At 43.2% G+C, this 26,167-nt stretch overlaps 1 protein-coding gene across 12 annotated transcripts in view; it reads right to left on the bottom strand.

The window, feature by feature from the left end:
• Positions 1-20,631, bottom strand: part of CYFIP1 (cytoplasmic FMR1 interacting protein 1) — a 69,155-nt gene extending 48,524 nt beyond the window's left edge. Inside the window, exons 1-9 of one of the 12 annotated variants that reach the window (XM_040535343.1) lie at positions 20,221-20,368; positions 19,528-19,627; positions 6,180-6,303; positions 5,908-5,997; positions 4,427-4,504; positions 3,439-3,540; positions 2,058-2,239; positions 637-733; positions 367-495 (exon numbers count right to left, since the gene is read on the bottom strand). In XM_040535343.1, coding sequence (XP_040391277.1) covers positions 367-495; positions 637-733; positions 2,058-2,239; positions 3,439-3,540; positions 4,427-4,504; positions 5,908-5,997; positions 6,180-6,296 — 795 coding nt within the window. In that variant the 5' untranslated portion in view covers positions 6,297-6,303; positions 19,528-19,627; positions 20,221-20,368. Of the gene's footprint in view, positions 1-366; positions 496-636; positions 734-2,057; positions 2,240-3,438; positions 3,541-4,426; positions 4,505-5,907; positions 5,998-6,179; positions 6,304-8,286; positions 8,306-9,484; positions 9,504-10,663; positions 10,761-11,012; positions 11,147-12,222; positions 12,436-13,100; positions 13,120-14,659; positions 14,679-19,527; positions 19,992-20,220; positions 20,414-20,612 lie in introns of those variants that run through there. The other 11 variants (XM_040535323.1, XM_040535316.1, XM_040535333.1 and 8 more) reach the window with 11 other exon arrangements.
• Positions 20,632-26,167: the final 5,536 nt, after the last annotated feature.

Below are 26,167 nucleotides of genomic sequence, written 5' to 3'. Positions count from 1 at the left end.
AAAGTGATTGAAAATATTTGTCACGAGACAAATTCTCAATTTTCACGCTATACCTTTTCTTTCACTGCCAGTACATGCAGCTGGTAATATCGACCTCACTTCCATAGAATTAGTTTCCTAGCAAGGCTACAATTCAGTTGGGTCAACTTCAATTTATGAAGAACAAAAATGGATTAGAAACTTTATAAATATTTAGCATGTAATATTAAAAAACAAACAAACAAACAACGGAGAATTAAAAAACAGGAATCATTCGAATTACTCAATTCACCTGGTTCTGGCATAAGGAAGCAAAAAACAACAGGAATTCAAACATTTATGTCCTGCTTCAATCTTTCTTTAAGTTTGTACTGAAAAGAAACCTACTTTCAAAAGCATATGCTTCTCGCTGGGTGTTAGATACATTTTGTTTTCATAGTAGTCCACACACAAATTCACAATATCTGCAAGCAGTTCTTCATAGCCAACAATCACTTCCAACTGCTGCTGTAAAGACTGGAAAAAAAAAAAAAAGAAGAAAAAAGCATTAGTCAAAGAGTTACACTACCACAGGATCAACGGTTACTACCAAACTAAAAGGATTTTAATGGTTTTGTAAAGCATTCAGTATTCTGCAAAAAGATAATTTGAGCTTACTTGCGTTATCTTGTTGTGGTTAGCAAGGAACATGGAGAGATTCTGGGATTCTTGGATGGACTGAGGATCTGCCATTTTCCGTAGGAACTGAGCAGCTCTTTGTAAACAGAAGAAAAAAAAACAAACAGTATTTCCCTTCAGTGGCACTGCTTGTAAGTAAATTTATCCCCTCTCAATTAAAACATGCTTATCTTCATATCTACCAGACAGTCAGTGGAACTGTAAGTTGTCAAACTTGTACCTGTCAGTATAATGGCAATACCATTAGTGCGTCTCCCACCTCCGAACTCCTGAATCAAGCAGAAAGAGAACCTGAGAGACATGGTCTCTACTTTGTTGCCACAGCTTTATAAAACTGTATTAACCAAACACAGGCTATGGATTCTATAAAGCTGTGCCAAGAGCCTATTTTACAAAAGAGGGAAGGCTTTTAAAGAAAACAGCTGAAAAGAAAGGTGAAAGTTCCCTATGAGAGATATAGTGATACAATATATCCTGAATTAACTGCTTTTCAATCAGTCCCACTGCACCCTAGTTAAAAGACCCAGTTCAACCCAAACTAAAAACTATTTGGTGAATTTCTCAACCGATGCAGGCGGCAATGACTCTACAGATCCAAGCCACGTAACAACCCAGGAAAATGCAGCCCTCCAAAACCAGAATTTATCCTCCAACAGCATGCCTCCAAAGAAAAAAAAAGGCAAACCAAATAAGTTTAAGAGGTCTCCAGACACAACAACTACAAAGGGCACTTACTGGTAGGGGTAAATAAATAAATCTCACATAAGTGGATTGACACAGATAAAACTAACTAGTTGTCTGAATGCTTTTCTTTATGAAAGACCACAGATGCTAGAGCTGGCATAGACTATCTTCCCCTGCTGCCCTGACCACTGTGTCCAACTAAAGTTAACTGCTATCATCTGGCTGCCCCAGCAGAATGCTCAGCTGCTGATACTCTGCCCTCCTCCCCTTCCTGCTACACCCGCGGCCACAACCTCTTAACAGCAATGCTGAGATGTCTTCAGAACAACTCTCAGCTAACAAATATCAAAACTGGATGCCAAAAATAGGAGCAGCACAAGTGACCAGAAAGTCAGTTTTCTCTGAAACTTAAAAAGAAAAGCTGCATTGAGCAATGTATATTCAATGCATTCAGTGTTCACCAAGATAGAAGCATTTCATAGTTTTACATTAAAAGACAGAAGAACCTTCTGTTGCTTGAAGAACAGCATAAAGAAAGGAGATTTACTCAACTGCTTAGCTGCAGTCATTGTACCTCTACTTTCAAGGTTATCTGTTCTACCTGTGAAGGGACTATGTTTGAAGAGAATTCTGTCCAAAAAAGAGCAACTGCTGCCATCTCGTGGGAGGTCTGCCTCCCAGCAGCAGAGACCCTGGTCCTGCTCATTACAGCTTACCGCTTGTAGGCCGAATGGTCGTTCTTCACGCTGCACTTCATGTTTTTAAGCTCATCTAAAACTGCAAACATGTTGATAAATTTGCCCAGTGTGATCAGGTACGCTTCAGAGACAAAGTCTTTTCTCCTTTCTGCGTGGCACAAGCGTCTCACCTCCCCGCAAAACCGTTCAATTGCATTTCGCTAACAGGGGAAAAAAAAAAAAGAGGAGTCAGGGAGTAAAAGCCAGGATGTTTCCAGGAAAACAAAGTTTCATCACACAACTGGAGATCTGACACCTGTCTGTCTTCCCCTCTATGCAGGTTCTTTCACTGTTACAACAGACCACTTTTGGTGCATCTACAGGGTCCAGTGAAAAGCACCAATGAAGTAGAAAAAAAGCATGCAAGGCCAAGAAGGCACCAGGCACAAGCTTTCCAGTTCCACCTGTGTGCACAAGTGTCACGAGTGATTTTAGCCACAGAACATACCTGGCACAATGAGAAACTCTTTGCAAACTGAAGTCATACAATTTTCAAATCCCTTTGAAACAAATGGTTTCATATTCTTTAGTGAGGAAATATATACGCATTAAAAGGCAGATTATAGGTATGTTCTCTTAATAAAAAAACCCACCAGTGATTAGCAGTACTACATGCCAATTTGCAAAAACATCCTTGCACGTGGTTGAGGGCTTATTTCCAAGTGCACATTAGGGCCGTTTGAGATGGAGATTAAAAGTACGAAGAGACAAAAGCTTCAAATGTAAAGAGGAATCTGTTCTTAGTTTAGGGCAACAATCTTGAATGAAAGGAGATTGTTTGTAGTCAGTTAAGATCCACCAGTTCAGGAAATGTCACATTGCATTCATTCTCCTCTTCCTATATGCTCTGGGGCTTGCAGGCTCTAACTGCTCCGGCTGCCTCAGAATAATGCCTGGAAACATCCTCAGTCCATTGAACAAAATGGCAAGCTGCCAGCACGGGAGGAGAAAGCAAGACAGATAGCTATTCTCCAGTCCATGTTTACTTTGCGTAGCTGACAGGTCAGAAAAACTGGGTTAGCTTGCCCCTACTATAAATTTCTGTAGCAAAGTTGTACCAGCTGCTATGATGCCCAGACTTGTGGATCCCTCGCTCCCCAACAAATGATTCCTGTGCTGCAACACTCTCAGGGATACATGTGAAGTGTATTATATTTCTATTTCCTTTCCTCCTAAAGTGCCAGAGCTGTCCCCACGTGCTGGGCAGGGATCACAAGCAATCACCTTCTATTTTATGCTGAAGGTCTTATTGGAGATTGCCTTAAGTTTTTAAAACAAGCATTAGGAATACTATCCTTCTATGAGACTTCCCCCCCCCAAAAAAAGTATGACTAACAAACTTTGTTTCCATTCCTTTTACCTGAAAATACATAAAATTCATCAGTTTTGTGACTTCTGGTTCCAGAACTTCCACTGTTTTCTCATAAATTTCTACTCTGTTAGGCTGTTCATTGCACTTGACCTGAAGAAAATTAAAGAGATCGTTACACTTACAGCTTTCCCCGACAAAGCCTCACAAACTAAGAATCCAAACAACAACGTCAGAAAATATATTATCATTCTGAAGATACAAATTTAAGGCATAAATTGCTTGGTTTGGTAATTCTATGATTGTTCTCTAAGATACAGTGCATGTTGAAAAAAAAAGGAATTAAGATTTTTCTAATACCTCACAGCAAATAGTTTAGTTTTCAAACACTTCTGTATGGTAAGAACAATATTCTTTCCACATTATTAAGCCATTTGCTCAAAGTCACGTACTAAAATAGGGCCAGAACTAGAAGATAAATCTGATTTCCACTCTAAATATTTAAACTATGGAATAAACCTTGCATTTCAGTGCAAAAATAATTGCATTACACATTCCTTAAAAAGCATGCTGTTGTCAACTCGTGGTTATAATTTTGTTCAGTCTTCTGATGTATATTAACATTCTTCCCCCTCCATGCTTGCACAACCATTCCCAGATACCTGAGGTTGCCTATAGACTTGTCATCTATTCACAGGGGTTTCTTTTCATATACAGATCAAGAAAACACTGCATAGTTCTGACATTTAGAAAATGACTACCTAGGATATCTACAAACCTAAATGCATAACCTAAATGTTAATTATTACTTGCCATATCACATGTTAAACCTGTTCTGAATTTAAATATTTGAGAGAAAAAAAAAAAGGCTACCTGGTTCCCAAGTGATAAAAGACACTAAGCTATGGCATGCCAAGCTTGCTAATTCAGGAGTCTGAATTCAGGAACACAATACATTTCAGAGCTTGTTAAAAAAAATTGTATTCAAAACAAGACAGAAGTTCACATCCTGCATGACAGTTCAGTTTTGATCCTTTACCTGTGGAATGGCTCTTGAGCAGCTTCTCCATGTGTATAACATGACAGCATATTCCTGACCCTCTTCTAACATTTCATTCTGTAAGAAAGACATTCAGTAATAATTAGGCATTGTAAAACAAAAGGATGAAATCCACTTGTCTTCCATTGTTCCAAACAAACCTATTTCTCTTATCGGAACGTGTATGTACAAACACATGTATATTACAAACTGAATGATATGTCATACTACCTGTATGTAAAATAGCATGACCATAATAAATAGGTGCAGCTGGCACATTACATGCATCAGAGCTGTCTGTACCACTGAAATAAACATATTTGAATTAATCAGTTATAGAAACCCAGCTTGCCTATAATCCAACAGATAGAAAAATTCCATCTATTCTCAGTCACGTTTTAGCGTCCAACCTAGTTCTGAGAAAATCTTCATACCACTTCAGCCAGCAAACACCTATGAGATCACTAGTTGACAACTGCAGCAATTACACCTACTTACTGATAAGAAGCTCCCCAGATCAAATTATCTTTGGCTTTGTTCTTCCCAAAACTAAAGACACTATGATCTATAAATAAAGCTGGGGACTGCAGGTAGAATGTTCAAGGATGGAAGAATCAGAACATGCAAAGCAGTATCTTAATTTACATGTCCAGGAAGAGGACTGACAACATGCAAACAATCAAAAGATGGGTAAGGAGTCACCAGATAATTTTAAAGGTAGACTGGTGTAAATTCACATAATTTTCAGTAGCATGTAATCAGGTGCTTAACATATCCATTCCACAGTTTGTGAACCGGCTTCTAGAATTACAAGACATATTATTCCTCATTTTTCAAAAGTGCATGAAACAACTGAAAGTTCAGTACAGACAAGTGTTTGCAACCTGTAAGTTCTTTTGTATCCCACAATAGCAATACTGTCAGCAGAGATGGCATTACTAGTATGAAGGCTTATCTTCTGTTGTGGAACTGTTAAAAACCACAGAAGAACTTATACAAAAGCATGCCAATAAACCACTAACATATACACTCACCACAGAAGACCTTATCCAAAAACACGCCAATAAACCGCTAACACATACACTCTAGAGTGAAGAAGCCAACAAAAACCCTTCAACACCACTAACCAGACAGAGAAGCAGAAGAAATTTGGGAGGATGGAAATTTTTAATTTTCATTTAAGTTACAACAGAAGGCTGCAAACACAACTAACTCGCCTCAGAATACTGGGAAAATGCACAGCGAAAGCAAGAAACTTTTGAGCGATGTTGGTTGATCAAGAAAAAAGTGAATTCTAAAATTATCAAGAAGTACATGTACAAAAAGAAATGCCACATGCTTTTTCATCTTATTGCCTCCTTGAAGCGTTGTAGTTAACCTGGATTCGTTTTCTGTGACCACAATAATGAAACGCAAGAGGAAATGTTCTTCTCCTTTTATTCCAGGTAAAAGAAAAAGTACATATCTGAACAACTACTTACCATGCTAGAGTGGACTGTAGCTTGCTCAATGTATCTTGCAATACCAGTGACAAATGCATTTCTGTCCTCAAAGTTAGTGTTGAAGTTTGGCTGCAGAGAAAAAAGATAGAATCAAATCCTTGGTGGGGAAAAGAATTTATATATATTGTAAATACAAACATGTTTGTTTTTTTTTTCAGTTGCTGTTGTTTTGTTCATTTGTTTGCTTTTTAATAGCGTACACTCGTGCAAAAGATCTGCAAAAATATTTTTTTCCTAAAATGACAACACACCTGGTAAAGCAGAGATGATGGTGGGGGTTCAATACATGGTTGCTGATCTGGCAATGGTAACTCTTCCAAGAGATCCACATTGGACAAGGCATCCTCCAGTGTTACTTGAGCAGTCATTTTGCACCTGTGGTTTAAAACAAAACAAAACAAAAAAATATATATATATATATGTGTGTGTGTGTATACATGCACGTACATGTAGAAAAGCTCTGTGAACTCCTACTGTTGGGGGAAATATGCAGTTTCCCATGAATAAAGACATGTCCTAGACACCATAACGGAAGGGAAATAGTAAAACTGGAACTCAGTTTTAGCATGCAAGTTTAGAAAAGACTTTTAGGACTGACAACCTCCTCCTTACTTTTATGATTCGAGAAATGTTTCTCCTTCCCCACTGCTGCACACCAGAAATGCAGCAAAAACAGAGGAAAAAATGACCTCAAATGCACAGAAAAGAAGTACTGCCCTCAAATCTAACCATAAGGACATGTGACAACAATCTAAAGCTGTAAATAAACAAACAAACCACCACAAAAAAAAGCAAAAACAAAAACCAGAGCAAAAGGAAGGAAACACTCAGAACAGATAAGCTACCTGCCCTCAGAGACCAACCGGCATCCGAAGCTGTAGCTGCAAAACCAACAAACCACAGACGGAGAGAGCTTGCCAACAAATTCAAACAGCTACCGTCAGAAAGATCTGCAGGCCTTTTGCTTCTTGAAACCACCGCTCCAGCTTTGCTTCAAGCCCGAGCACGTGAGGTTTCATTAAAATAAATAAACAAGCAGCATCCTTATCATGCAGTTTGCAATCCCTGCTGAAAAATGACGAAGGACTGGACTGACAGGAGTGCTCACTGGCAGAGCTGCCCTGGGACGCTTGCCCAACACCATCCCACACCCAGCTTGAGCTCCTTCACAGCCACCATGGTTATTCCCCATGAGAGGCAGGTAAAAAAACACGGCATCTTCCCTCTGATAAATAAACAAATGTCAAAAAAAAAAAAATCATGTCTGGGCACAAATCCAGTGAGGAGGTTGAACTCTTAACAGTTTTAGCCTGAAGGAAATGGATGAGAGTTGCTAAGAAGTCAGAGCACCGCAAATAAACGTTATTTTAATATTTTTGTTCTGAGTATCTATAGATGAAGCTTTAGCTAAAATAAAAGCCAACGCACTTTACCTGCAATAGTTTAACTGAGAGGCTCCTTCCAACTTGAAACTTCCCCTCCCCACAGACTCACTACCAGAGCAGAAATCCCCACTCGCCCAGCTCCCTCCCATGCTGCGGCATGGGACAGGTGAGCAGCCACAAACCGCTACAAAAACCTCCTCCACCCATACTCAAAACCCATAGAGAAATAAGGGTTCCCCATTTCAAGCTAAAAGTTACTCCACTTAACCGCAATAAAGGGGAGTTGTCACTTTATGGAAGAAAAGTGACAAGGTGCTCTGCCTCAGTCCATACATCCTCACCAGCACTAGTAAGGATGTTTGGAGCACTGTGTCCAGTTCCGGGTCCCCCAGTACAAGAGAGACAAGGACATACTGGAAAGAGTCCAGCACTGGGCCACCAAGATGATCAAAGGGCTGGAGCCCCTCTCCTATGAGCAGGCTGAGAGAGCTGGGGCTGTTCTGCCTGGAGGGGAGGAGGCTCACGGGGATCTCATCAGTGCCTACAAACACCTGAAGGGACGGTGCAAATAAGATGGAGCCAGGCTCTTTCAGTGGTGTCCAGTGCCAAGAGGCCCTGGGCACAAACTGGCACCCAGGAGGCTTCCTCTGAGCACCAGGAGCACTTCTGTGCTGTGCGGGTGAGGAGCCCTGGCACAGGCTGCCCAGAGAGGCTGTGGGGTCTCCTGCTTGGGGATCTCCAAAAGCCGCCTGGAGATGGGCCTGGGCCGCCTGCGCTGGGTGGCCCTGCTGGGGCAGGGCTTGGGCCTGGTGGCCTCCAGAGGGCCCTGACAGCCTCAGCCACTCCGTGTTCCTCTACCTCAAACACATCCCAGTTCCCCAGCACAGAAGAGAGCCAAGAATATAAATACCCGGAAAGTAAATTAAAAATATTAACCAAAATATAAGCAAAACCCAAATCCCTTCTCACTTACACTGCCACCACCTATTTAACAGCACTCTTTTGAGAAACCCCTCTCAGCAGAAGGGACGTGTGAGGCAGGGGAACACAGGCTTCCTGCTGCCCCTGGACTGTGAGAAGAAACACAGGACAGCGCATTTTTTTCCAAGCCCTTCGGCATGATTTCACAAAGATAAATCAGCATTTCTGGAACCAGGAGAACGTAACTAATGGCGTGCACTGTTACAAAAGCCTTGTTTTAAGGTCGCTCACGGCCTCATTTGGTAATTTTGATCTGCACGCCTGGTGTTTGGTTGGCCAAGCCACCATCTCACCGCACCAGTTCCCCGCTTTTTTATTCTATTATCTAGCAAGACGTGAAAGAGGAAGAAGCTCCTTCCTGCCCAGCTCTGACACATCTGCAGACGTGGCGAGGGACCGGCTCTGCTCGCCCTCAGCCCCTGGGACTGAGCAGCAGAGGCCTGAGAGCAGTGAGAAGGGCAGGGCCGCAAAAGCTCCTGATGCACGAGCCCCGCGACCTGGGCAGCAAAGATTTTCTTCAACATTGCTTCCACCCCCTTCCTTTTTTGCTGCTGATGTTAATAAAACCAGCTCCAAAAGACAGAAGTTATTTCTAATGTACAAACACGAATGGCTGGCAAAACCAGGTTTTGGCTTCACCCCCCTCAAGTATCAGGAAAATTAAATTAAGGAAACTAAAATTCCCAAGACATGAAACTGGATGGTTTTGCTTCCTTGAGACTCATTCAGTCTGAGTGAAGTTACAGGTGAAATTACTGGGCAGCAGCACCAGCATTTTGACAGACTCCCTGTTGGCAGAGAACATAAGAAACTTCAAAGACCTCCTTAAAAAATCATAAGCCAGTCTGATTAGGAGTTTACCTAAATGAGAACAGATTAAAACACCATAGTTACTCTGATAATTATAGTTATACGAGTCAATTTACCCAGGCTGTGAGGTTTACTTTCTTACTACATTCCTGTGATGCTGTGTTTTCAGCTTTGCACCTACCTGAGGTTTTCCAGGATTGTTTTTCTCAAGTAGAAGACATGTATGAATTACTTTTGAAATTATCCTTTTTTTTTTTTCTTTCCCTTGTTGTGATCTTTGCATCACAACCCAGCATTCCAGCACTAAAGTCAAAATGCATTCCAGGAACATGTTTTCCTAGAAGTATACAACTTAATAAAAACAAACAAGCATTCATTACCTTTCATCCTCCCTCCAGGAGAGGGACTCCCACACACCTAGATGCTGGTTAGCTAAATGTTGGTGTTTGATGAGCACACTCAGCTTCCTAACTGAGACAGCAGCATCTGGGCCGATTCCCAGCCTCTTTTTCTGGATTTCAAACCCAGCACACAAAAAATCTCTGTCTCCTGTACAGAAAAGTTTTAGTCTTACAGTGCAAAGTCCCACCACGTCCAAAGGTAAGAGGCATCAATCACAGGGTTTTCTTTAGGGAAACTTTGTGTATGCTAGCACAAGGTCACTGACTAGCTTTAAGATATGCTTCCCTTTCATTTCTGAAGTAGACAAGCATTGGCCTGACCTGCCCAGAAAAGCTTATGCTGCAGAGCTTACTGTGCTGTCTCCATGACGTTTTGTCCACAAGACAAACAAAACCAGGAAAGGCAGCAGACCTTGAAGCTCCTTTAGCGTTATTTACATTTTGATCTGACTTAGGAACTTGCTTATTATTCAGCAACATATTCAGACAAAAGGTTTGCTGATCTATCTTAAGTGTCATCATTCTGTACATCGTTCAGAGTCATGCAGTGGCATGGCACACAGTGCCCTGCTCAACATTGCTCTGATATTTAGAGATGAGGTCAATCCTAACAGCAATCAATACGCCTGTTCCACATCTCCATCCCTACCAGAATAACATAATTGCAGAAGATTAATTCCAAGCATATCAGAAAATGCCCCACATGCATCTTTCAGCTTGCTCATTAGGCCCTTCTGAAGTTTCAAACTATTTGGAATAAAGATAAATAAATAAATCCCGTAATTTCCTCCTGTGTATTTCTTTTGAACAGCAACAACAAATCAGAAGTTACCAGAAGAAAATAATAAAAAATAGAAAGTAAGGACTGAGAAATCAAGAGGGTAGAGAAAAGTGCATTAACTCCAGAATCACTATGAAAAAAACGAGGACCGCTGTAATACAATTCCACTTTCAAGGTCAAAATTTTAAAAATAAACAAACAAACAAACAAAAACACACCCAAATTCTAAGGAATTAAGGAGGCAGGAAAAAAAAAAGAAACACACAAAAACACCACCTTTGAGTTTTTAAGATTTCTCCCAGGTACAGAGTTATGCGAGTCAAACTATTTATCAAGCAGAAGATCAAGAGACAACTCACAGATAGTCCTATAAATACCTAAAACAGGAAATGTTGGTAGATGATAGGAGATAGCTCTTAAACATGTCAGCAACAGCACCCGAGATCCAGAGGATGTAACTTGTTGCTGGCAACTAAGTCTTTTAAAAAAAAAAAAAAAAAGGTAAAGCAAATGAACTTAAGTAACTGTAGGCTTCCTGAGACCTCCTTGTAAGTGCAGAAATTACCAAGCAGTTCCTTTTAAGCTTCTGCCATAAAAATTTGGGCAAGACTTCCCCCAGGAACAGCCTCTAATGGCCTTCAGGATCTATCCATCTGAACTCTGCGAGGACACTGATTGTCAACATGAACAGTTCAACCTCATAACCGGGCTTGGTGATCTACCTACAGATGAAGAACAAAGCCCTTCTCCGCAAAAAGTATTTGATGAAAATCTTTGCCTGTTAGGTAAGAGCAGAGTGTGCAGCACAGGACGTGTGACGAGCAGGGGTTCAGCACCACCTCCACGCCTGGTCAAAACCACGACACCCCGCTGACGGGCTGCTTGCGCACACTCGCTGAACTGCAGCTTCACGTGGCATCTGGGAGACAGCTGCGCTAGAGAGCTGCAAGAGGTGCAGTGTATCTGTTTTTCGCTTCTGCCTGAGGTTTTTCCTCCCAGTTTAACAAGGTTGCCAGAGCACCCAGAGGTCGACGTGCTTCCCTCTTCCCTGCGTGCACTTTTCTGGCATCTGGCTTCCTATTGAAGCCATGAGCTCCAGGAACTGCTGCAGATGCAGTAACATGCCTGGATCTTTGCTTGAATACCGCACCATTTCTGTCAGCCATGCACAGCTTTACAAACTACACAAGTCAGACCACAGGGACTCATCTGTATCTACACCAGTATCTTAAAGACTTATCTCAAAGAAAAAAAGAACGAAAGAAAAGTACTTATTTTCATTTAACCATGAGTTCTGAGCATACTTGAACTTTTAAAAGCATGAATCCATCAAAAATACAGTTATACTTCAAACAGCCTGACAGCTGTGAAATCCACAAATGCATTTAAAAAAGGAAGTGATATAAATAAAACTTCCTTAAAAAAATATTTCTTATCCAAAAAAACTGAAGAATCATGCGAAAGTCTGAGATAAATAAGGGTGGCTTTAGATGACTTATCAAAAAACTGCTGGATTACACAAGCTCTAGAAAATTTTATGATTTCACAGACGAGAACACTGTTATATTTGACTGAAGGCAGGTGCTGGGAGGGGATTCCCTGCGCCTTTTTGCAGTCCACTGGACACATTTTTTCACTTTGTTTTTGAACAGACGCACTGCATCTCCAAGTGCTTGTGCATGTTCCCAGGCTCAAAATAAAACAACGAGGAAGTCTGTCTGCACTTTAAACAGCACTTCCTTTGACACTGGCTCTTTTCTTTCCTAAGTCTCCAAAAGCATCTTTGAATTTCAAATTCAACCAGGAGTCTTAAACTAAGCCTAGCACGGATTCTGAAAATTACGATTGCAGTGCAATCTGTGAATTGAAATACCTTTGCATGAGTTGTTTTGATTTTTAAAAATAGGCTTAAATAAGTAAATAAACCAAAGCTTACCCTACTTTACAGGGCAGGATGCAATGATGAAAATCAGATAATTCTAAGTACAGCAGCTAAGGAAGGGGAAAAGAAGCACATCCTCCAAAAAAGAGGCACGAAGGTATTCAAGCAGACCATCCACAGTAGGAGAGAAATTAAAATAGGGATAAACTTAAAAAGACAAGCGAATGATCTAATGAACTGGGACCTCAGCAAACTCCGTAGGAATCAATGACAACACTCCCACAGGAACAGGCTGGCTCTAGGCAGCCGGTGTTCAGTTCTATCCCTATAGCAACGCGACATTTTTCTCATTTCTTCTGTTCCCTTGTGTCATTCTTGCATGTTACTGGCTTGCAGAAAATCAATTGGATCATTTTGCTATGAAGATAAATTGATTCAATATTCCTCGTAACGTTCCAACTCGAGTTAAACCACGAGACCGAACACAAAAGGCCCTTATGAAGGCAAGAGCTAACAAAAGGGATTCATTTTCTCTTCCAAGAACAGTACAGCAACAACTGTGATCCTCACTTTTCTTTCAAACTTCCAAGATCTCTTTCAAAATTTTGCTTTTAGTTTTCTTTTAACTTAATTATGTTTCAAAATTGGCAGCTGATCAACTGGGGATCTATCAATTCAGACTGAGCAGAAGTGATTTTAACAAATTGATAACTAAACTGCTTTAGAGAATAGCAATATGCTGGATCTGTCCCGTCTGAATGCTCTTTTTCAGTGCTCTGACGGCAGGATCTGCCTTTTTGCGAAGGGGATTAATGCAGTGTGGGTTTGGGGTGTTTTTTTTCAGGACTGGAGCTCCTCTTCGTTCCTAAGCAACAGTTTTGCATAAGCCGAGGGAGCAAGAAAAAGTCCTTTCACTTCATTTACTGACCCACCTTATTAAAGTAAGGGACAGAAGGAAGCGAACAGCAGCTGACAGTCCTTTCTGCAACAGATCCGACATGCAGTTAAGCTTTCATAGGGTCTGTATTTGGAATAAAAAAGGCTCAGGAAGTGTAAAAAGGAAAATAATAAAAAATAAAAAAGCACAAGACAATTATCCTACCCCAGCAGCACAGCAAACCCCAGAAGAACGTCACACAACAGCCGCAGTTAATTCAGTATTAGACTCTTGTGGGGTGGCGCACGTTTCCTGCCCCGGCATTGCAAGGGTGCAGAGGAGGAACCAGGCAAAAGCAGGCAAACCCTTCTTTATTAAGATAGCCTACAGCTATCCCCTACAGGTAAATACCTCATAACTTTGTTATTTACACCACTGAACTCCCCTTTCTTTAAGCGATGTCCAGATTCTCAGCGACAGCATCCTCAGCCCCTCCGACACCGAACTCGGCGCGGTGCCGGACGCTCGGGGAAGCAGCCGCAGCGCCGCGCGTGGAACCCAAAACCCACGCTGCCATGAGTCAGGACCGTCCCTCCCTCCCCGCCACGGCACCACCAAGTTCAGGAGGACGCCGCTGCCAACACCGCGGTCAGTGAGACGAAGCGGCTGGCTGACACACGGAGCAGCAGGCAGCTGAGAATCAGTCACGCTTGTGGAGGAATTGCAGGCGTCCCCCCTCCAGGGCTACCAGCCTCCTACCACGGTCTTACGGCCTCGCAAGTCAGCCTAAGGGAAGGCTTATCTCTGTGCTGGGCCAGCAGCAGCCCGCGGCTGGGCGCGCACTGCTCCTACAGCAGCAGTTCCTGCAGCAGACAGCTCACAGTTGCTGGGTGTTTCAGCGGGCAGCCCGGCGAGCACTACACACGCAGCACTGCTACGCATCCTGGAGCCCTGCGGGAGAGATGCAGCATCCTGATGATCAAACCTAGGGTCGAATCCTACCCCCACGCATGAATCTCGAGCGCAGTGTGACCCACACGCTTCAAAAAGGGGAACCTGGTTCTGCTCATCGCTGCCCGTTTTGTTAGTAAATCCATAACGAGGGCACGCCAGGGGCCCAGCCCTGCAATTCCTCGCTCCGAAGGAATCCCACGCACGTGGACAAGGAGGGAGGGCCTGTCACTGCGGCCCGGGCTGCAGCACGCAGCTGCTCAGCAACAGCACTTGCACGACGGGAATTCACAGGTGTTTTCCTTGGTTTGGCTTATCTGCGTAACTTAGCCTCAAGCCCAAAATACGAGCCCCTTTGTTTAAAAAATAATAATAAAAAATACATACCCACTACTAGTGGGGCTAGATGGCTGAGGAGGCTTGTGTTGATTTGCTCATTAATTCTTACCAAGCTGAGCGTGTGAACATGAAATTAAAAAATTAATGAATCTTCAACTTATGCACATATTAAAAACCCTTCTGCAGTATTTAGCCTCTCCTCAGGACAGAAGGAAGCTGAAGCTCTATCCTCTCACTCTAGGTTAGGTTCTGCTGCACTCATTTCCCTCACCCCTTTAACACTCTCTGATGCTACGTCTTTGAATTGCAGCAAGTGCAACTTACGTTTTGCTGTCCTTTGACTTCCAGTTCTTTCTTTTGATTGCTTCTTGGCTAACTCCCCTTCCCTTTTTCATGTGCTTTTCCTCTCACACAGTTCACTCCCCCCCTGTTGGTTTGATCTTCTCTTCTTGTTTTGCTGCGTTGGGCATTTTTCCGTATCTCCTGCAGCTACTCTCAATCTGCGTCTTTTCCGCGCTGGTGTTTCAGATTCCTCCTGCTGCTGCAGGAGCTCTGTAAACCAGCTCCTGCTCTGCCACGCAGATGTGTTAGGAGGCGATGCTGCTCGGCGTTGCTTTGGGAACACCTGAAACCTAGCACAGCAGCTACGCACTAAAGCACTGAACTTAGGGCATGCTCAGCAGCTGCGAAAAGCCCTCTCATTTCTCAGCAAGGAGAAGATTCCCAATTTAAGAACTCTGCAAAGTACAAAGAAAAAAACAGCAAGAACCACCATGACCCCAGAAAGAAGAGGAGAAAGCGGGTGTGCGTTCCTCAGACACAGCACCTTTCGTCCTGGAGAAGGACTGCTGGCACATGTTGCTCATGAACTGCCCATTCCACATAGGTTCGGTGGGTTATCCTTATCCAACGACACGTTGCTGTTATTTTAATCAAATGAGGGTGCACCTACACACACACACTGAAAGTTGCAGGTAGGATGGTGGGTAGAGCACCAGTCTGCCATGCTACAGGTGAGGGAAATGACCCACAAGGACTGAACAACTGACTGAGTCTGGATGGAGTCTTTCCATTTCGGTCCAAGCAATAATACAACCCCTCTTGTTAAACAAACTGCTTATTTAAGCATGTAAGGTCTTGAACCGTGCTTTGATTTCACAAGATCAGGGGCCGGGGTGGGGAAGAAAACATTGTTTTCCTCCAGGGAGAGGGGGATGCACTCTTTCCAAGTCATTTTCCAGACGTGGCTTCTGGAATCACTACCTAGCACATCAACTCTTAAGACTCATGTCAGAGAATCACAGAATGGTTTGGGTTGGAAGGGACCTTAAAGCCCATCCAGTTCCGACCCCCTGCCATGGGCAGGGACACCTCCCACCAGAGCAGGTTGCCCAAAGCCCCATCCAGCCTGGCCTTGAACACCTCCAGGGATGGGGCATCCACAGCTTCTCTGGGCAGCCTGTTCCAGGGCCTCACCACCTTGAGAGTGAAGAATTTCTTCCTTATACCTAACCTAAACCTACCCTCTTAGTTTAATGCCATTCCCCCTTGTCCTGTCACTCCACTCCCCCCCTGCCTCCTGTAGGCCCCCTTTAGGTACCAGAAGGCCACGATGAGATCTCCCAAGAGCCTTCTCCATGTCCTAACACAGTGCTGGCTTTGAAAAAACAAGTGTTTAGTGTTTTTTTCTAAAACCAACAGCACTATTTATTTTTCTTACACTTTATACAGTATTTGTTCATAAAAGCATTACAGAGACTCACCACTGATGACCATTTGTAGAAGCAGTCATCTAAACAGTGTAAGTCTACACTTTCTCTAAAATATTAAGATGCCTTTGGGTGGAGTAAGGGGGAGGGGAAAAGGCATTTTATGCTCCAATTGAGTAATTCTTGGCTTTAAAAAACTTGTTTGGTCGTTCTATCACCTCCTGATCAACACTCCTGAAAAGCAGACCTGCAGAAACAAGTCCTGCGAGAGGCTTGCTGAGGGAGACGCCACTAAACTGGAAAAAATTTAATTCCCAGTGTCCAGTCCAAGTACAGCATACTTGTGCGATTCGCTCCACAATGAGCGGAGTCACGGCTTCGTCAGCAATGAGCGCTCACAAAACGGGCAACGGGGGACATCACAGCCTGCTGCCCTGGCGCTTGTTCCTAACAAAAGTCAAACCTTAAGTTCCAGCTACTTACATGTTAGTGTTACCCGGTTATCTGAAATAAGAACAGCATCACTAAAGGTAGTAGGTAAAATGAATACCCTTCACCTCTCGTGAAGGGTATGCATTTTAAGCTATGCCAGGGCACTTCTCCCAGCAATGTGCCTGCAGGACCAGGGAGCAGCTGCCCAGCTCGAGGACCATCACATTCACCTTTACTTCTCTCACACACCTCCTGAGAAGAGATGCAAGTCACATCAGTGCATCATACATTCATTTTATCACTGCAAAGACAGATGATGTTGATTAATGCGAGTACACTTAAAACGAGAAACCAATGCACACTGCGAGCTATCAGTGTTACGCAGCAAAGTACACCCCTGAGCCCTATAAACGAAACATCAGCCTCTGAGACCAAATGAATAGCACAGAAGAAACCTAAGCTGATGTCTGTAGCTTAAAATACAAGTAGCACCACTACTAAATTCTCAGTGCGTTTTTGTGGGGATACAATCATATTTCACAATTTTGAAATGTCCTTCTTTGATGTTCCTGTGCCAGAGCTGCACATATCCACAAAAAAAAAAAAGCCAAATATAGGTAGCTTTATTTGTAAAAAGTAACAGTGTAGTCAAAAACTACCAAAATACCCCAAAAGAATAAGGTCTTTAGTCTATCAGAGGCCACTTTTAACAAGTTATATGTTCTGAATATCAGGAGTTTCCAAACCCATTCTATTTACTTCTTGCTCTCAAATTACCAAGTGATCTAATCGAGAGCATGTCCAAGGGGAAACTCAGAAGCATTTAAATGAATCACATTCCCATGTGCACGCATGGATCCATCCGAACCACTTCGCTGGCCATTTGTGCTCAGTTTGTGTCAAGCTCCTGCAGAACCCCTACAGAAACAAGCACTTAATGCAGTTCATGAATAACTGCTTACTGAGTTGGGGCTTGCCATAGTAACTACAGCTGTTCAAAAATATATAGACAACAAAAATTCAGAAACTCTCACTGTTGCTGTTTCAAGAGAAGCCAAGCCAATCATATCTTGACTTCTGATTCACTACGGTATAACACACTGCCCAACATTAAAGTTCACTTTTACTTGTTGGTACAGTAAAGGAACCACATTAAGAATTTGCCCCGAGAATGCGGAGCAATGACTGTAAAATGAAATTGTCTTGACTCATACATAAATGCATGTGGAAATTATCCTAAAATTAATTTTCTCTGGTATAACACTGCAAGTGATTCTAGCAGCTTTCTGGCCAACCGATGAATAAAACTGAATCCACGAAAAGGAGCTTTGTAAGGGTTTTTTGTTCCGTCTTATGTAACTTTGTAGATCCGGTACAACTGCTCCGAAGTCTCCACTCTTTAAACAAGCCTTGATCTGAATGTCTCAGAAGTCTTTCTCAGGAATAAATAAATAAATAAATAAATAAATATAACCTGCTTCTCAGAATCATCAGACTTTTATGTAAAGATCATGACGCCTGCTCTCACGAACTTGTCACCTTCCAAGATACCTCTCTTTCAGAGAGAATAAAGAAAGCATTAAACAAAACTGAGCAGCACATCAGACAAACTTCTAACATAATCATGCAGCTGGAACAGGTATCTGTTAATTATTTAATTATACTTTAAGGTCTGTGTAGTTGGTCAAGAGAGATTGTGGGTTCAAGCCTAGGGGCAGATTTCCACCTCGAGCAAACTGAAAAAATGAGGATTTTGTTAACAAATGCTTTAGATAGCATATGTACATTGTGCGCTGAAGAGCTACAATTTTTTGTAAGTCAAACAGGCATTCAGGAGTTAAGAAACGAAGAGTATGGATTGTTTGTGGAACGTTCCCTTTCTCATAATATGGATTTTTAAAAAAAAGTTTCACAATTCAAATCCCCTTAATAGATAACACAATATTCAGACCTCAGTTAGAAGAGGTCTGAACACATCTCAAACACTGCTCCACTCTCCACCTCATCACCCTGAACAAGAGCTGACCAAACCCAAGGTCTGCAAACAACGCGGTCTTACCCTTCTTCATCAGTGATGAAGTTTACGGGAGGCCCTGGGTTGGTTTTTGTTTGTTTTTGTTGTTGTTTGGAGTTGGTTTTGGTTTGTTTAAGATTCTAGGAGGTTTTTCATTTAAAATCAAGGAAAAAAAGTCCGGTGCAATAATCTGAAAACTAGAAATTACAGAAATTCTATCAATCGCATCATTATCCTTCAAAAGAAAAAAAAATATTAAGCTGCTGCAGAGAAGCACTACTGCACATCTCCTCGAGCAAGTTTTGATGCTGCTGCACTTGAGCCTTCCTGCTGTACCCCAATATTCTGCAGGCTGTTTCCGAATATCTCCTCCTCCTCCTCCTTCCGGGCAGCCAGAGCAACGCTGGCTGCCTGCACCAGCCAGGCTTCACGGACCAGTTGTTTGGGAATGCTAGAAAGTCTCTTACATTAGGTCAGGAGGAAAGAGACAAGAAGAGTTTCTGAAAGGGTAAAAAGCAGGAGTCAGGTAAAACTAAGAAGCAAGAACCTTTGTGAGGACTGGCAGCACGGCTTTGAGCACAGAGCGTACAGACTCAGCCTGTGCATAAAGCAGTTTGTATACATGCAACTGATACCAACGTAACCCGGAAAATAAAAAGTTATCTTAGGGTATTATTAGAAGCTCCGCTCTGAAAAACACACTAACCAGGGACACCGCAGGTGGAAGTTTTCAGTAAGTTAATACAATTGTGACAAATAATGGGAATGCAATAAGGACCTTGCTCATTAGAGAGCCTAACCTAAGCTTTGCATCTCCCACAGTTTACAGCAGCGTGCTGTAGGACCGTGTAATTAAGGAGAAACCCTTCCAGGCAGCTTTCCTCCCCGAAAGGGGAGCCACCACTCTGGGCAGACTCCAAGACGACTTCCCTGTAACACGTCTCCCTGGCATAAATAACAATTTACATGTCTAAATGCCACTCAAACCTATCATCAGACGGCGCAGGAATAAAAAAAGCAAGGCAGCGAGAGCTTACCGAAAGGTACAGACGCTTCACGGAGCTGCTGAGGAGCTAGAGGAACACCTGAAGGGGTGAAAGAAATACTCGAAGGGATGAAATGCGTTTCAGTCCTCGTCTGTCGGAAACACATCTGAGGTGTGTATAAGACGTCCAAGAGCAGCACGCCACTACCCAGCGACCCCTTTATGCCGCTGTTTTCACGGAAACATCGCTCCTTTAACCGGATAAAGCTCGACTTCCCCAAAAGCCCTACTCTATGGCTGCAGACCGACGGGATCGCCCCCTTGATGGGAAGAGCAGGGTGAACTTATACACGATTTTTGCTTGCTCCTGAGGGGTTTCCCCCACCCAACCCGCTAGGGGACAACCCAGGAAGCAAAACCCGAGCAATGACGACGGATCACGGTCGCCGAGGCGAGAATTAGGACTTTTTGCACTAAACGAGAAAAAGGCCGGCTTTTAGGCACCCACCCGCGAGCAGCAGGCGCAGCCCGCCGCACGACGAGAAACGGGGACGCCGCGGAAATAAAGTAAAATAAACTAAAAACCCCCAAACGAGTCCACCGCCCGCCGCGGGTGGAAGGGGCACGGCGCCCGAAAGCCGGGCAGGGGGCGAGGCCGCACCCCAGGCGCCGCCGCCGGGGCCCGCAGCCCGGGGCCGCCCCGCTCCGCAGCCCGGGGAGGCTCCGCCGCCGCCACCGCTCTCACCCGCTGGGCGCTGCCGGCTCCGGGGGGCCCGGCCGGGCTCCGGGGGGCCGAGAGGGGGGCTTCAAGCGGGCGGCTCCGCTCCTGGGCCGCGCCGGGCGGGGAGTTTCCTGCCTGAGTCACCGGGAGCGGGAGCCGCGCAGGGAAACACCCTTCCTGCCGCTCCAGCTCCTCCTCCTCCTCGTCCCGCCGCCACGGCCCTTTCTCCCTGCCCGGCCCCCCCCGACGAGATCAGGGTGTTGGTTGGAGCTTCTGTTGTGTTTACACACAAAAAGGCAGCGCCCGCCTCGGGGCCGTACTCAAAGGGAGAGCCTGGGCCAGGACCAGCAGCCCAGTGCCACCCCCCCGTGTGTAAAATCAACGCCTCGGTTTCTTTTTTTCTCCTTCCACTTTACCTCTTTGGCGGTAAGGGTCAAGGATCAGACCTGAAAGAATGAGAGGGGAGGCACCAGAAAACCCCTTAAAGATATTTCCTCTAGGTGGTGCTCACGTACGGCCCTCGTCCCGGCTGAAACGCCACGGCTACTGGGAACTAAAAGCAGGAAAACCCAGAACAGCGATTTTCGCTGGGTGGCGACAACCTCCCTGCTGTATTGTTTCTGTAAAACGCACGGTGGACTTGCTCATTTTAAAAGCTGCTTACATTTTTTTCCACTTCACGTTCTCCCATTTCAAGTTCTGGTTCTTCAAGATTCATCAAATGAACACAGATGCTCTATCACAACAGGAAACTGCTTCATTAAAGTTTGTCAAAATTGCTATTTTAGGGTAGGCAGAATCCAATACAGTATATATATACGAGTTACTGACAACGTAGAGCTTGGAAACTTCCAAACAATTTTGATTTTTCCTCAAAGCCTATTTGCTTTTAGTGTGACTACTGTGAGTTGCACCCAACATTTACTCTTGAAAATTTTCTGCAAGCATTAGCAAACGGCACAGTATTGCTGTAGCAAGCACTTTTATGTCTTTGCTTCTAACAGCTGTTAGTAGGACATTGTGTCACTACTGGGTTTTTGTGCTGAGAACAATTAATTATTCCTTTACTTGATTATTTTTTTTCCCAAATGACTTTCCACTGTACTAAGTTTCCTTAAACAGCTTTTTTTTTTTTTCTTTTTTTTGCAATATCATCTACAAGGAAGCCTTCGGAAAGTGGGAATAAATTGCTAAGCCCCGTAATTATCATTACTTCAAGTACCGTCTTATCACATTATTCCACCCATTCCACATGATCAATTCCAACAGCCTATGGAGAAATTACGCATCATTTCAAAATGTTATTGTTACCGCTTCACCCTGTTACTGTCATATCTCCAGAGTCCTATTTTTTCCAGTGCTGCATTCAGTGCTAGTCTATTCATCTATGCACGTTTCTTTTCTAGGATGGGGCTGCTGCTGCTTCTCTGTCTGTATGTTTCCATGACGTATTCTGAATGCACGTATCAAATGAATGAATTTCACCCATCACAGTTCCTGATCAGCCTAGCCCCTAAACCCAGGTCAGTGAGAACTGTAGAAGACAACGAGAGTGAGATGCTTCAGTTTCTGGCTGATAACACACCCTCTTCTACAAACCACTCTTGGGGCAATGTTGTTAAAATAGAAGTTAAAGTTGTTAAAGAACAACTCACTTTTATAATGCAGGATTGGTTTAGTTTCCGTGTCCTGGGTGAGTGCAAATCGACAACAGCTTTGTCTTAATGCAGCCACTTGGTCTACATCAGCATTGAGACCTCAGTTGCCAAGCCACTACAGAGCAGCAAGGGAGACTTGAAGAGCAATGTTTCTAGACATGGAAATTGCTCCGAAGCTATAAGGGCCCAGTGAGCTCTGATCAACAGTGGCTTGCCCCCAAATGGGTGCCGCTCCTTAGTGCTCCTGTGAAAGACTGCTGCTGCAGCTCCCAGAAGTCTTACTTGCCAAAGGTGCCAGGAGTGGCTGCTTTGCATGAAAGCAAGACACTGCCAAGAGGCGCCACGCTGTCCTAGCGATGATAACTTACCCTAAGGACTGGCTGAGCCCCAGCGCTCCTTCTCGAGTCATTGAGTCAGCCTAGGAGCTGCTTCCCCACTACTGGAGCAATCTGCTGTTTATTGACCTTTCCATACCCAAGTTTATACCTATCCATAAGGTCAGGTAAAACATACTGATGATAACTGATGATGATACGCAGCTTTTCTGCATATCTAGATTTGTATTGCTTTTCTGTTTTTTGATACCGGAACTAAAGGACAATCCCATCTTACCATCTGGATGCGTATGTTCTCACATAATACGAGGCAAGCTTATCAGAATTGTTTTAAAGGAGCCCATATCAGAGCATTCCAGCTGCCTGATTTAATTCTGGATTGCCTCTCTGCCCTTTCCACTTTTGTGCAATTTAATGAAGAACCGTCACTGCAAAGCTCAGCGGGTCCTCATGACCAGCTTCTCCCTTTACTGTATCTGTCCTGCTTATCCTTGCTACATGAATGGGGGCCTTCTGGGCCTGGCCAAAGATATGCTTATCTACATATACCTAGCCATCACCTGATCACCTACCCACTGGAAGACAAGTGTTTGTTATGATGCCAATGGCCAGAATTAGGATCTCAAACAACCCTATTTTGAGTGGAATTTATTTAAACCTGGTATTTAACCCCTACTTGTCAGCTATCTTTGCTGAGATCGGTAACACCAACGTGTTATTCCTGACAATTTGTGTACCTTACACCTACATCAGATGAACAATAGATATTACGGTAGTAACAAGCTTAATCCAATTCTCTGTATATTAGACAAAGCCTTTATTCAAAGCACTATGCTAGCCACAGACACCCACAAGCCTATTTCCTGAATTCCAGCTGGTTTCATTCTGTTTTGAATTCCTTTCTTTGGGCTTTACAGTATTTATGCAAGGTCTATGAGAGAAAATCTTCTGTGGGAGCCCACAGGAATCCACAGAAGGTTTCCATTCCCTGCCATTCCGTGTGAACGAAGAGGTTTGACAGGAGCCTTGGGGTCCTGCCTACATATGTCTAAAATGCTTCTATACTCTCCAGTTTTGCACCTTTCCACTTGGATATTTTAGCAATTAAGCTTAACAGCATATCCATCTATCCATTTGGTTTTTATCAGCTGAGCCCATAGAGATCTCTTCATCCTTGGAAAGGAAGACAGACAGCACAGGAAACCGTCATGATTCAACACAGAAAGGTTTTTAGGAAGCCAAGATGGGCAATGGCCACGATGACCCCAAGACAGGACATTGTGCAAAACTACAAAGTTGTCTGTAAATCAATTAAATAAATCCACGCACCTGGCAAATCATCAGCCACTTGTCCATACTCTAAAGGAATGGAAATTTCTGGCACAAGAGGTCAGTACAGACTTCATTTTGTGTCAGACATGGCAAACGGTTTGAAGCGCAGCAAGACTATGAACATACTCCATGCTCCCACACTACGTAACACAAGCCCGTAGCTTCAGCTCTCAGGAGGAGATAGGCACAGCGCTTGGAGTTTAAGCAGAAGAGCCCAAGCAGAAAGCAACAACTGTCTCAAAAGACCTCGATGAGCAGAGAGCTCAGAAAGCAAGAACCTGCCCCTGGCAGGAAGCCTGGCCACCTTGCAGGAAGACCTAACTCCTTCCATCACCACAGCCAGCAGCTCTCCACAAGGCCTTAGGCAAATAAAAAGTGAGCTGGTCACCTACACCTACCTCTTAACTCCAAGAAAAGCAATTCCTGCTCCAGAGTATGTTGCCAATGGCCAACAGCAAGCACGCTACACATTCCTAGATACCCATCAGCACCAGATGAGACGTGCAGCTCTCTGCTTCCGATCTCCTTCACACTGCTGAATGGCACTACCTCAAGTGGATCTGCTTTCCAACTCCCTGACACGCTAGACAAAAGTTCTGTTGCCCCTGAGGGACGATCCTGAGGGATATTACTCCGTATCTGTGTAACAGGCCCTCTGTCTCCCTTCTCTTCTTTCCAAGCGTGCTGCACACTGTGCTGCCAACCATGCCAGCGTCCACCCACCAACTCCCTGACAGACCTGAATGAAAACAAAACCCTTCTTGATTCATTTATAAATTACATTGATCTGGCTTCCACATGAAATCAGTATGTAAGACTAGGGTACATTTGCTATGCAATTCATCTTTCAAAACGTGCCAGAAGATTTCAATAAACTCTGCAAAAGCATTACATTTTTGTTTTAACAAACTACTATCAAGGCATAAGGCGCTCTGTTACGGATTCAGCATTACAAGGTAACAGGTTGCCTTCCCCAGATAAATAGTTGTGTTCTTCCAGCTATGCACTATGTCAGGAAATAACATTAATAGTAGCAAGACATCCAACTTTGTCACCCTTATTAGCTTTAACACACAAAAATATTTTGTTTGCTGTTTCTGGGTCACATGCTCTATCATGCAAGCCACAGCCCCAAATCCCTCACTTGGCCTCTCTGGATTCACTTCTTCTAACCCCCCATCCCCACTTCCCAGACTTCATCCCAGCCCTGCCCCTCTCTTGTTGGTCATTTTATTAAACATCTAGGCCCCGTGACCTGTGATCCTATACAGCCTTCCCAGCAATAAACGCAGTGCAGCCCCTGCATGATGCAATAAATAGGAACTGCAAAAATGCAGGAACATCTTCCCATAAGTGTGCAAAAAGAACATAGGAGGAAAGCTGGAAAACATGTAGATCTGTACAGTTAATAAAACTAAAAAGCTGCCTGGGGGAATTTCTTACATTTGTAATCACCCTGCAATTTAGAGATGCTATCTTTAACCCGTGCTACCAAGGAAACCATGCAATCAACAACTGCTTGCTAACTTTTTTGATATCAGTATTGTGACACAAGCAAAGGTTCTCAAGGACCTAGTGGTTAATTAGAAGGTTATTAAAACTAAACAACAAAGAAAGCATTAAGAGAATTTACAAAATCTGTGCTAAAATGGGACCTAGATATGACAGAAGGTCACGAGAAATAAAAGGAGAAGGAAGAAAAGTATTGTGACAGATAAGGGCCTCTTTGCTTTAACTTCTCACAGAGTGCACCCAGAAGATAAAGAGGAAAAAATAAATGTTGAAATAAAGCACGGATTCAACTGTGACAGGACCCAGTAACAGTGTGCTTTATTCCAGACACTTTAGATATCAGATTTAACACCTTACCTTGAACATTATAATCTTTCCTAATACCATTTAGCCAAATTACCATTTTTAAAGACCCAAATCCATGCTTGTTATTCCATCCACGTCTGTGCTGCTTTATAAGAGCGTTCACTTCTCCCTTGTACATCCCTCAAGTACTTATTTTCATTTTTCAAAAACCTGAGCAGGCCTTCTTGTGCCTTACCATAAAATTGGATAATTTGGCCGAGAGTAGGGTCTAAACAGTATTTTCCTCTTTCTAGTTTCAATTTCTCTCTAGGATGAGAATAATCTGGCTATGACTATAACTCAGATGTTTCCTCTTCTTCAATAATTCATTAAGATATTTTCCCCATAATCAAGAATGATTTTAACGGTAAAATTACTATTTCTTATTCATACTCTTTAGATCAGCCATGTTTAGGTCAAAGAACATACCTTTTCTCATTTCAATACAGACCAACCCTTTGATGTATGAAAACAACAACCATCAGCTCGAAAAGAGAATTTACTAAAAACAATCCCTTGAAATTTTAAAGTCTGCCACCTAGTGGACTTTTAAAATATAATTTTAAATTAAGATACCTTCGAAGTTTAGAAAATTCAGTTTTCAGATGCTTTGCTGTTTTTTTTTACTGCTTTCCTTAGTTACACTTAATCATTTACAAAACAAAAGACTATGTCAGAACCCCCTCAAATCTAAACACAAATGCAACAAATCAGGCCTAGTTTTTCTAATATTTCTGCAATTGCTTACTTGAAATTCTAAAAGTGCAAGTAAGGCATACTCGAACACTA

The sequence above is a fragment of the Cygnus olor genome, chromosome 1 (assembly GCF_009769625.2).
Source record: "Cygnus olor isolate bCygOlo1 chromosome 1, bCygOlo1.pri.v2, whole genome shotgun sequence".
In the NCBI taxonomy this organism is placed as follows: Eukaryota; Metazoa; Chordata; class Aves; order Anseriformes; family Anatidae; genus Cygnus; species Cygnus olor.
The sequence above is the reverse complement of the archived record's forward strand: the minus strand, read 5'-3'. Positions and strand labels throughout refer to the sequence as shown.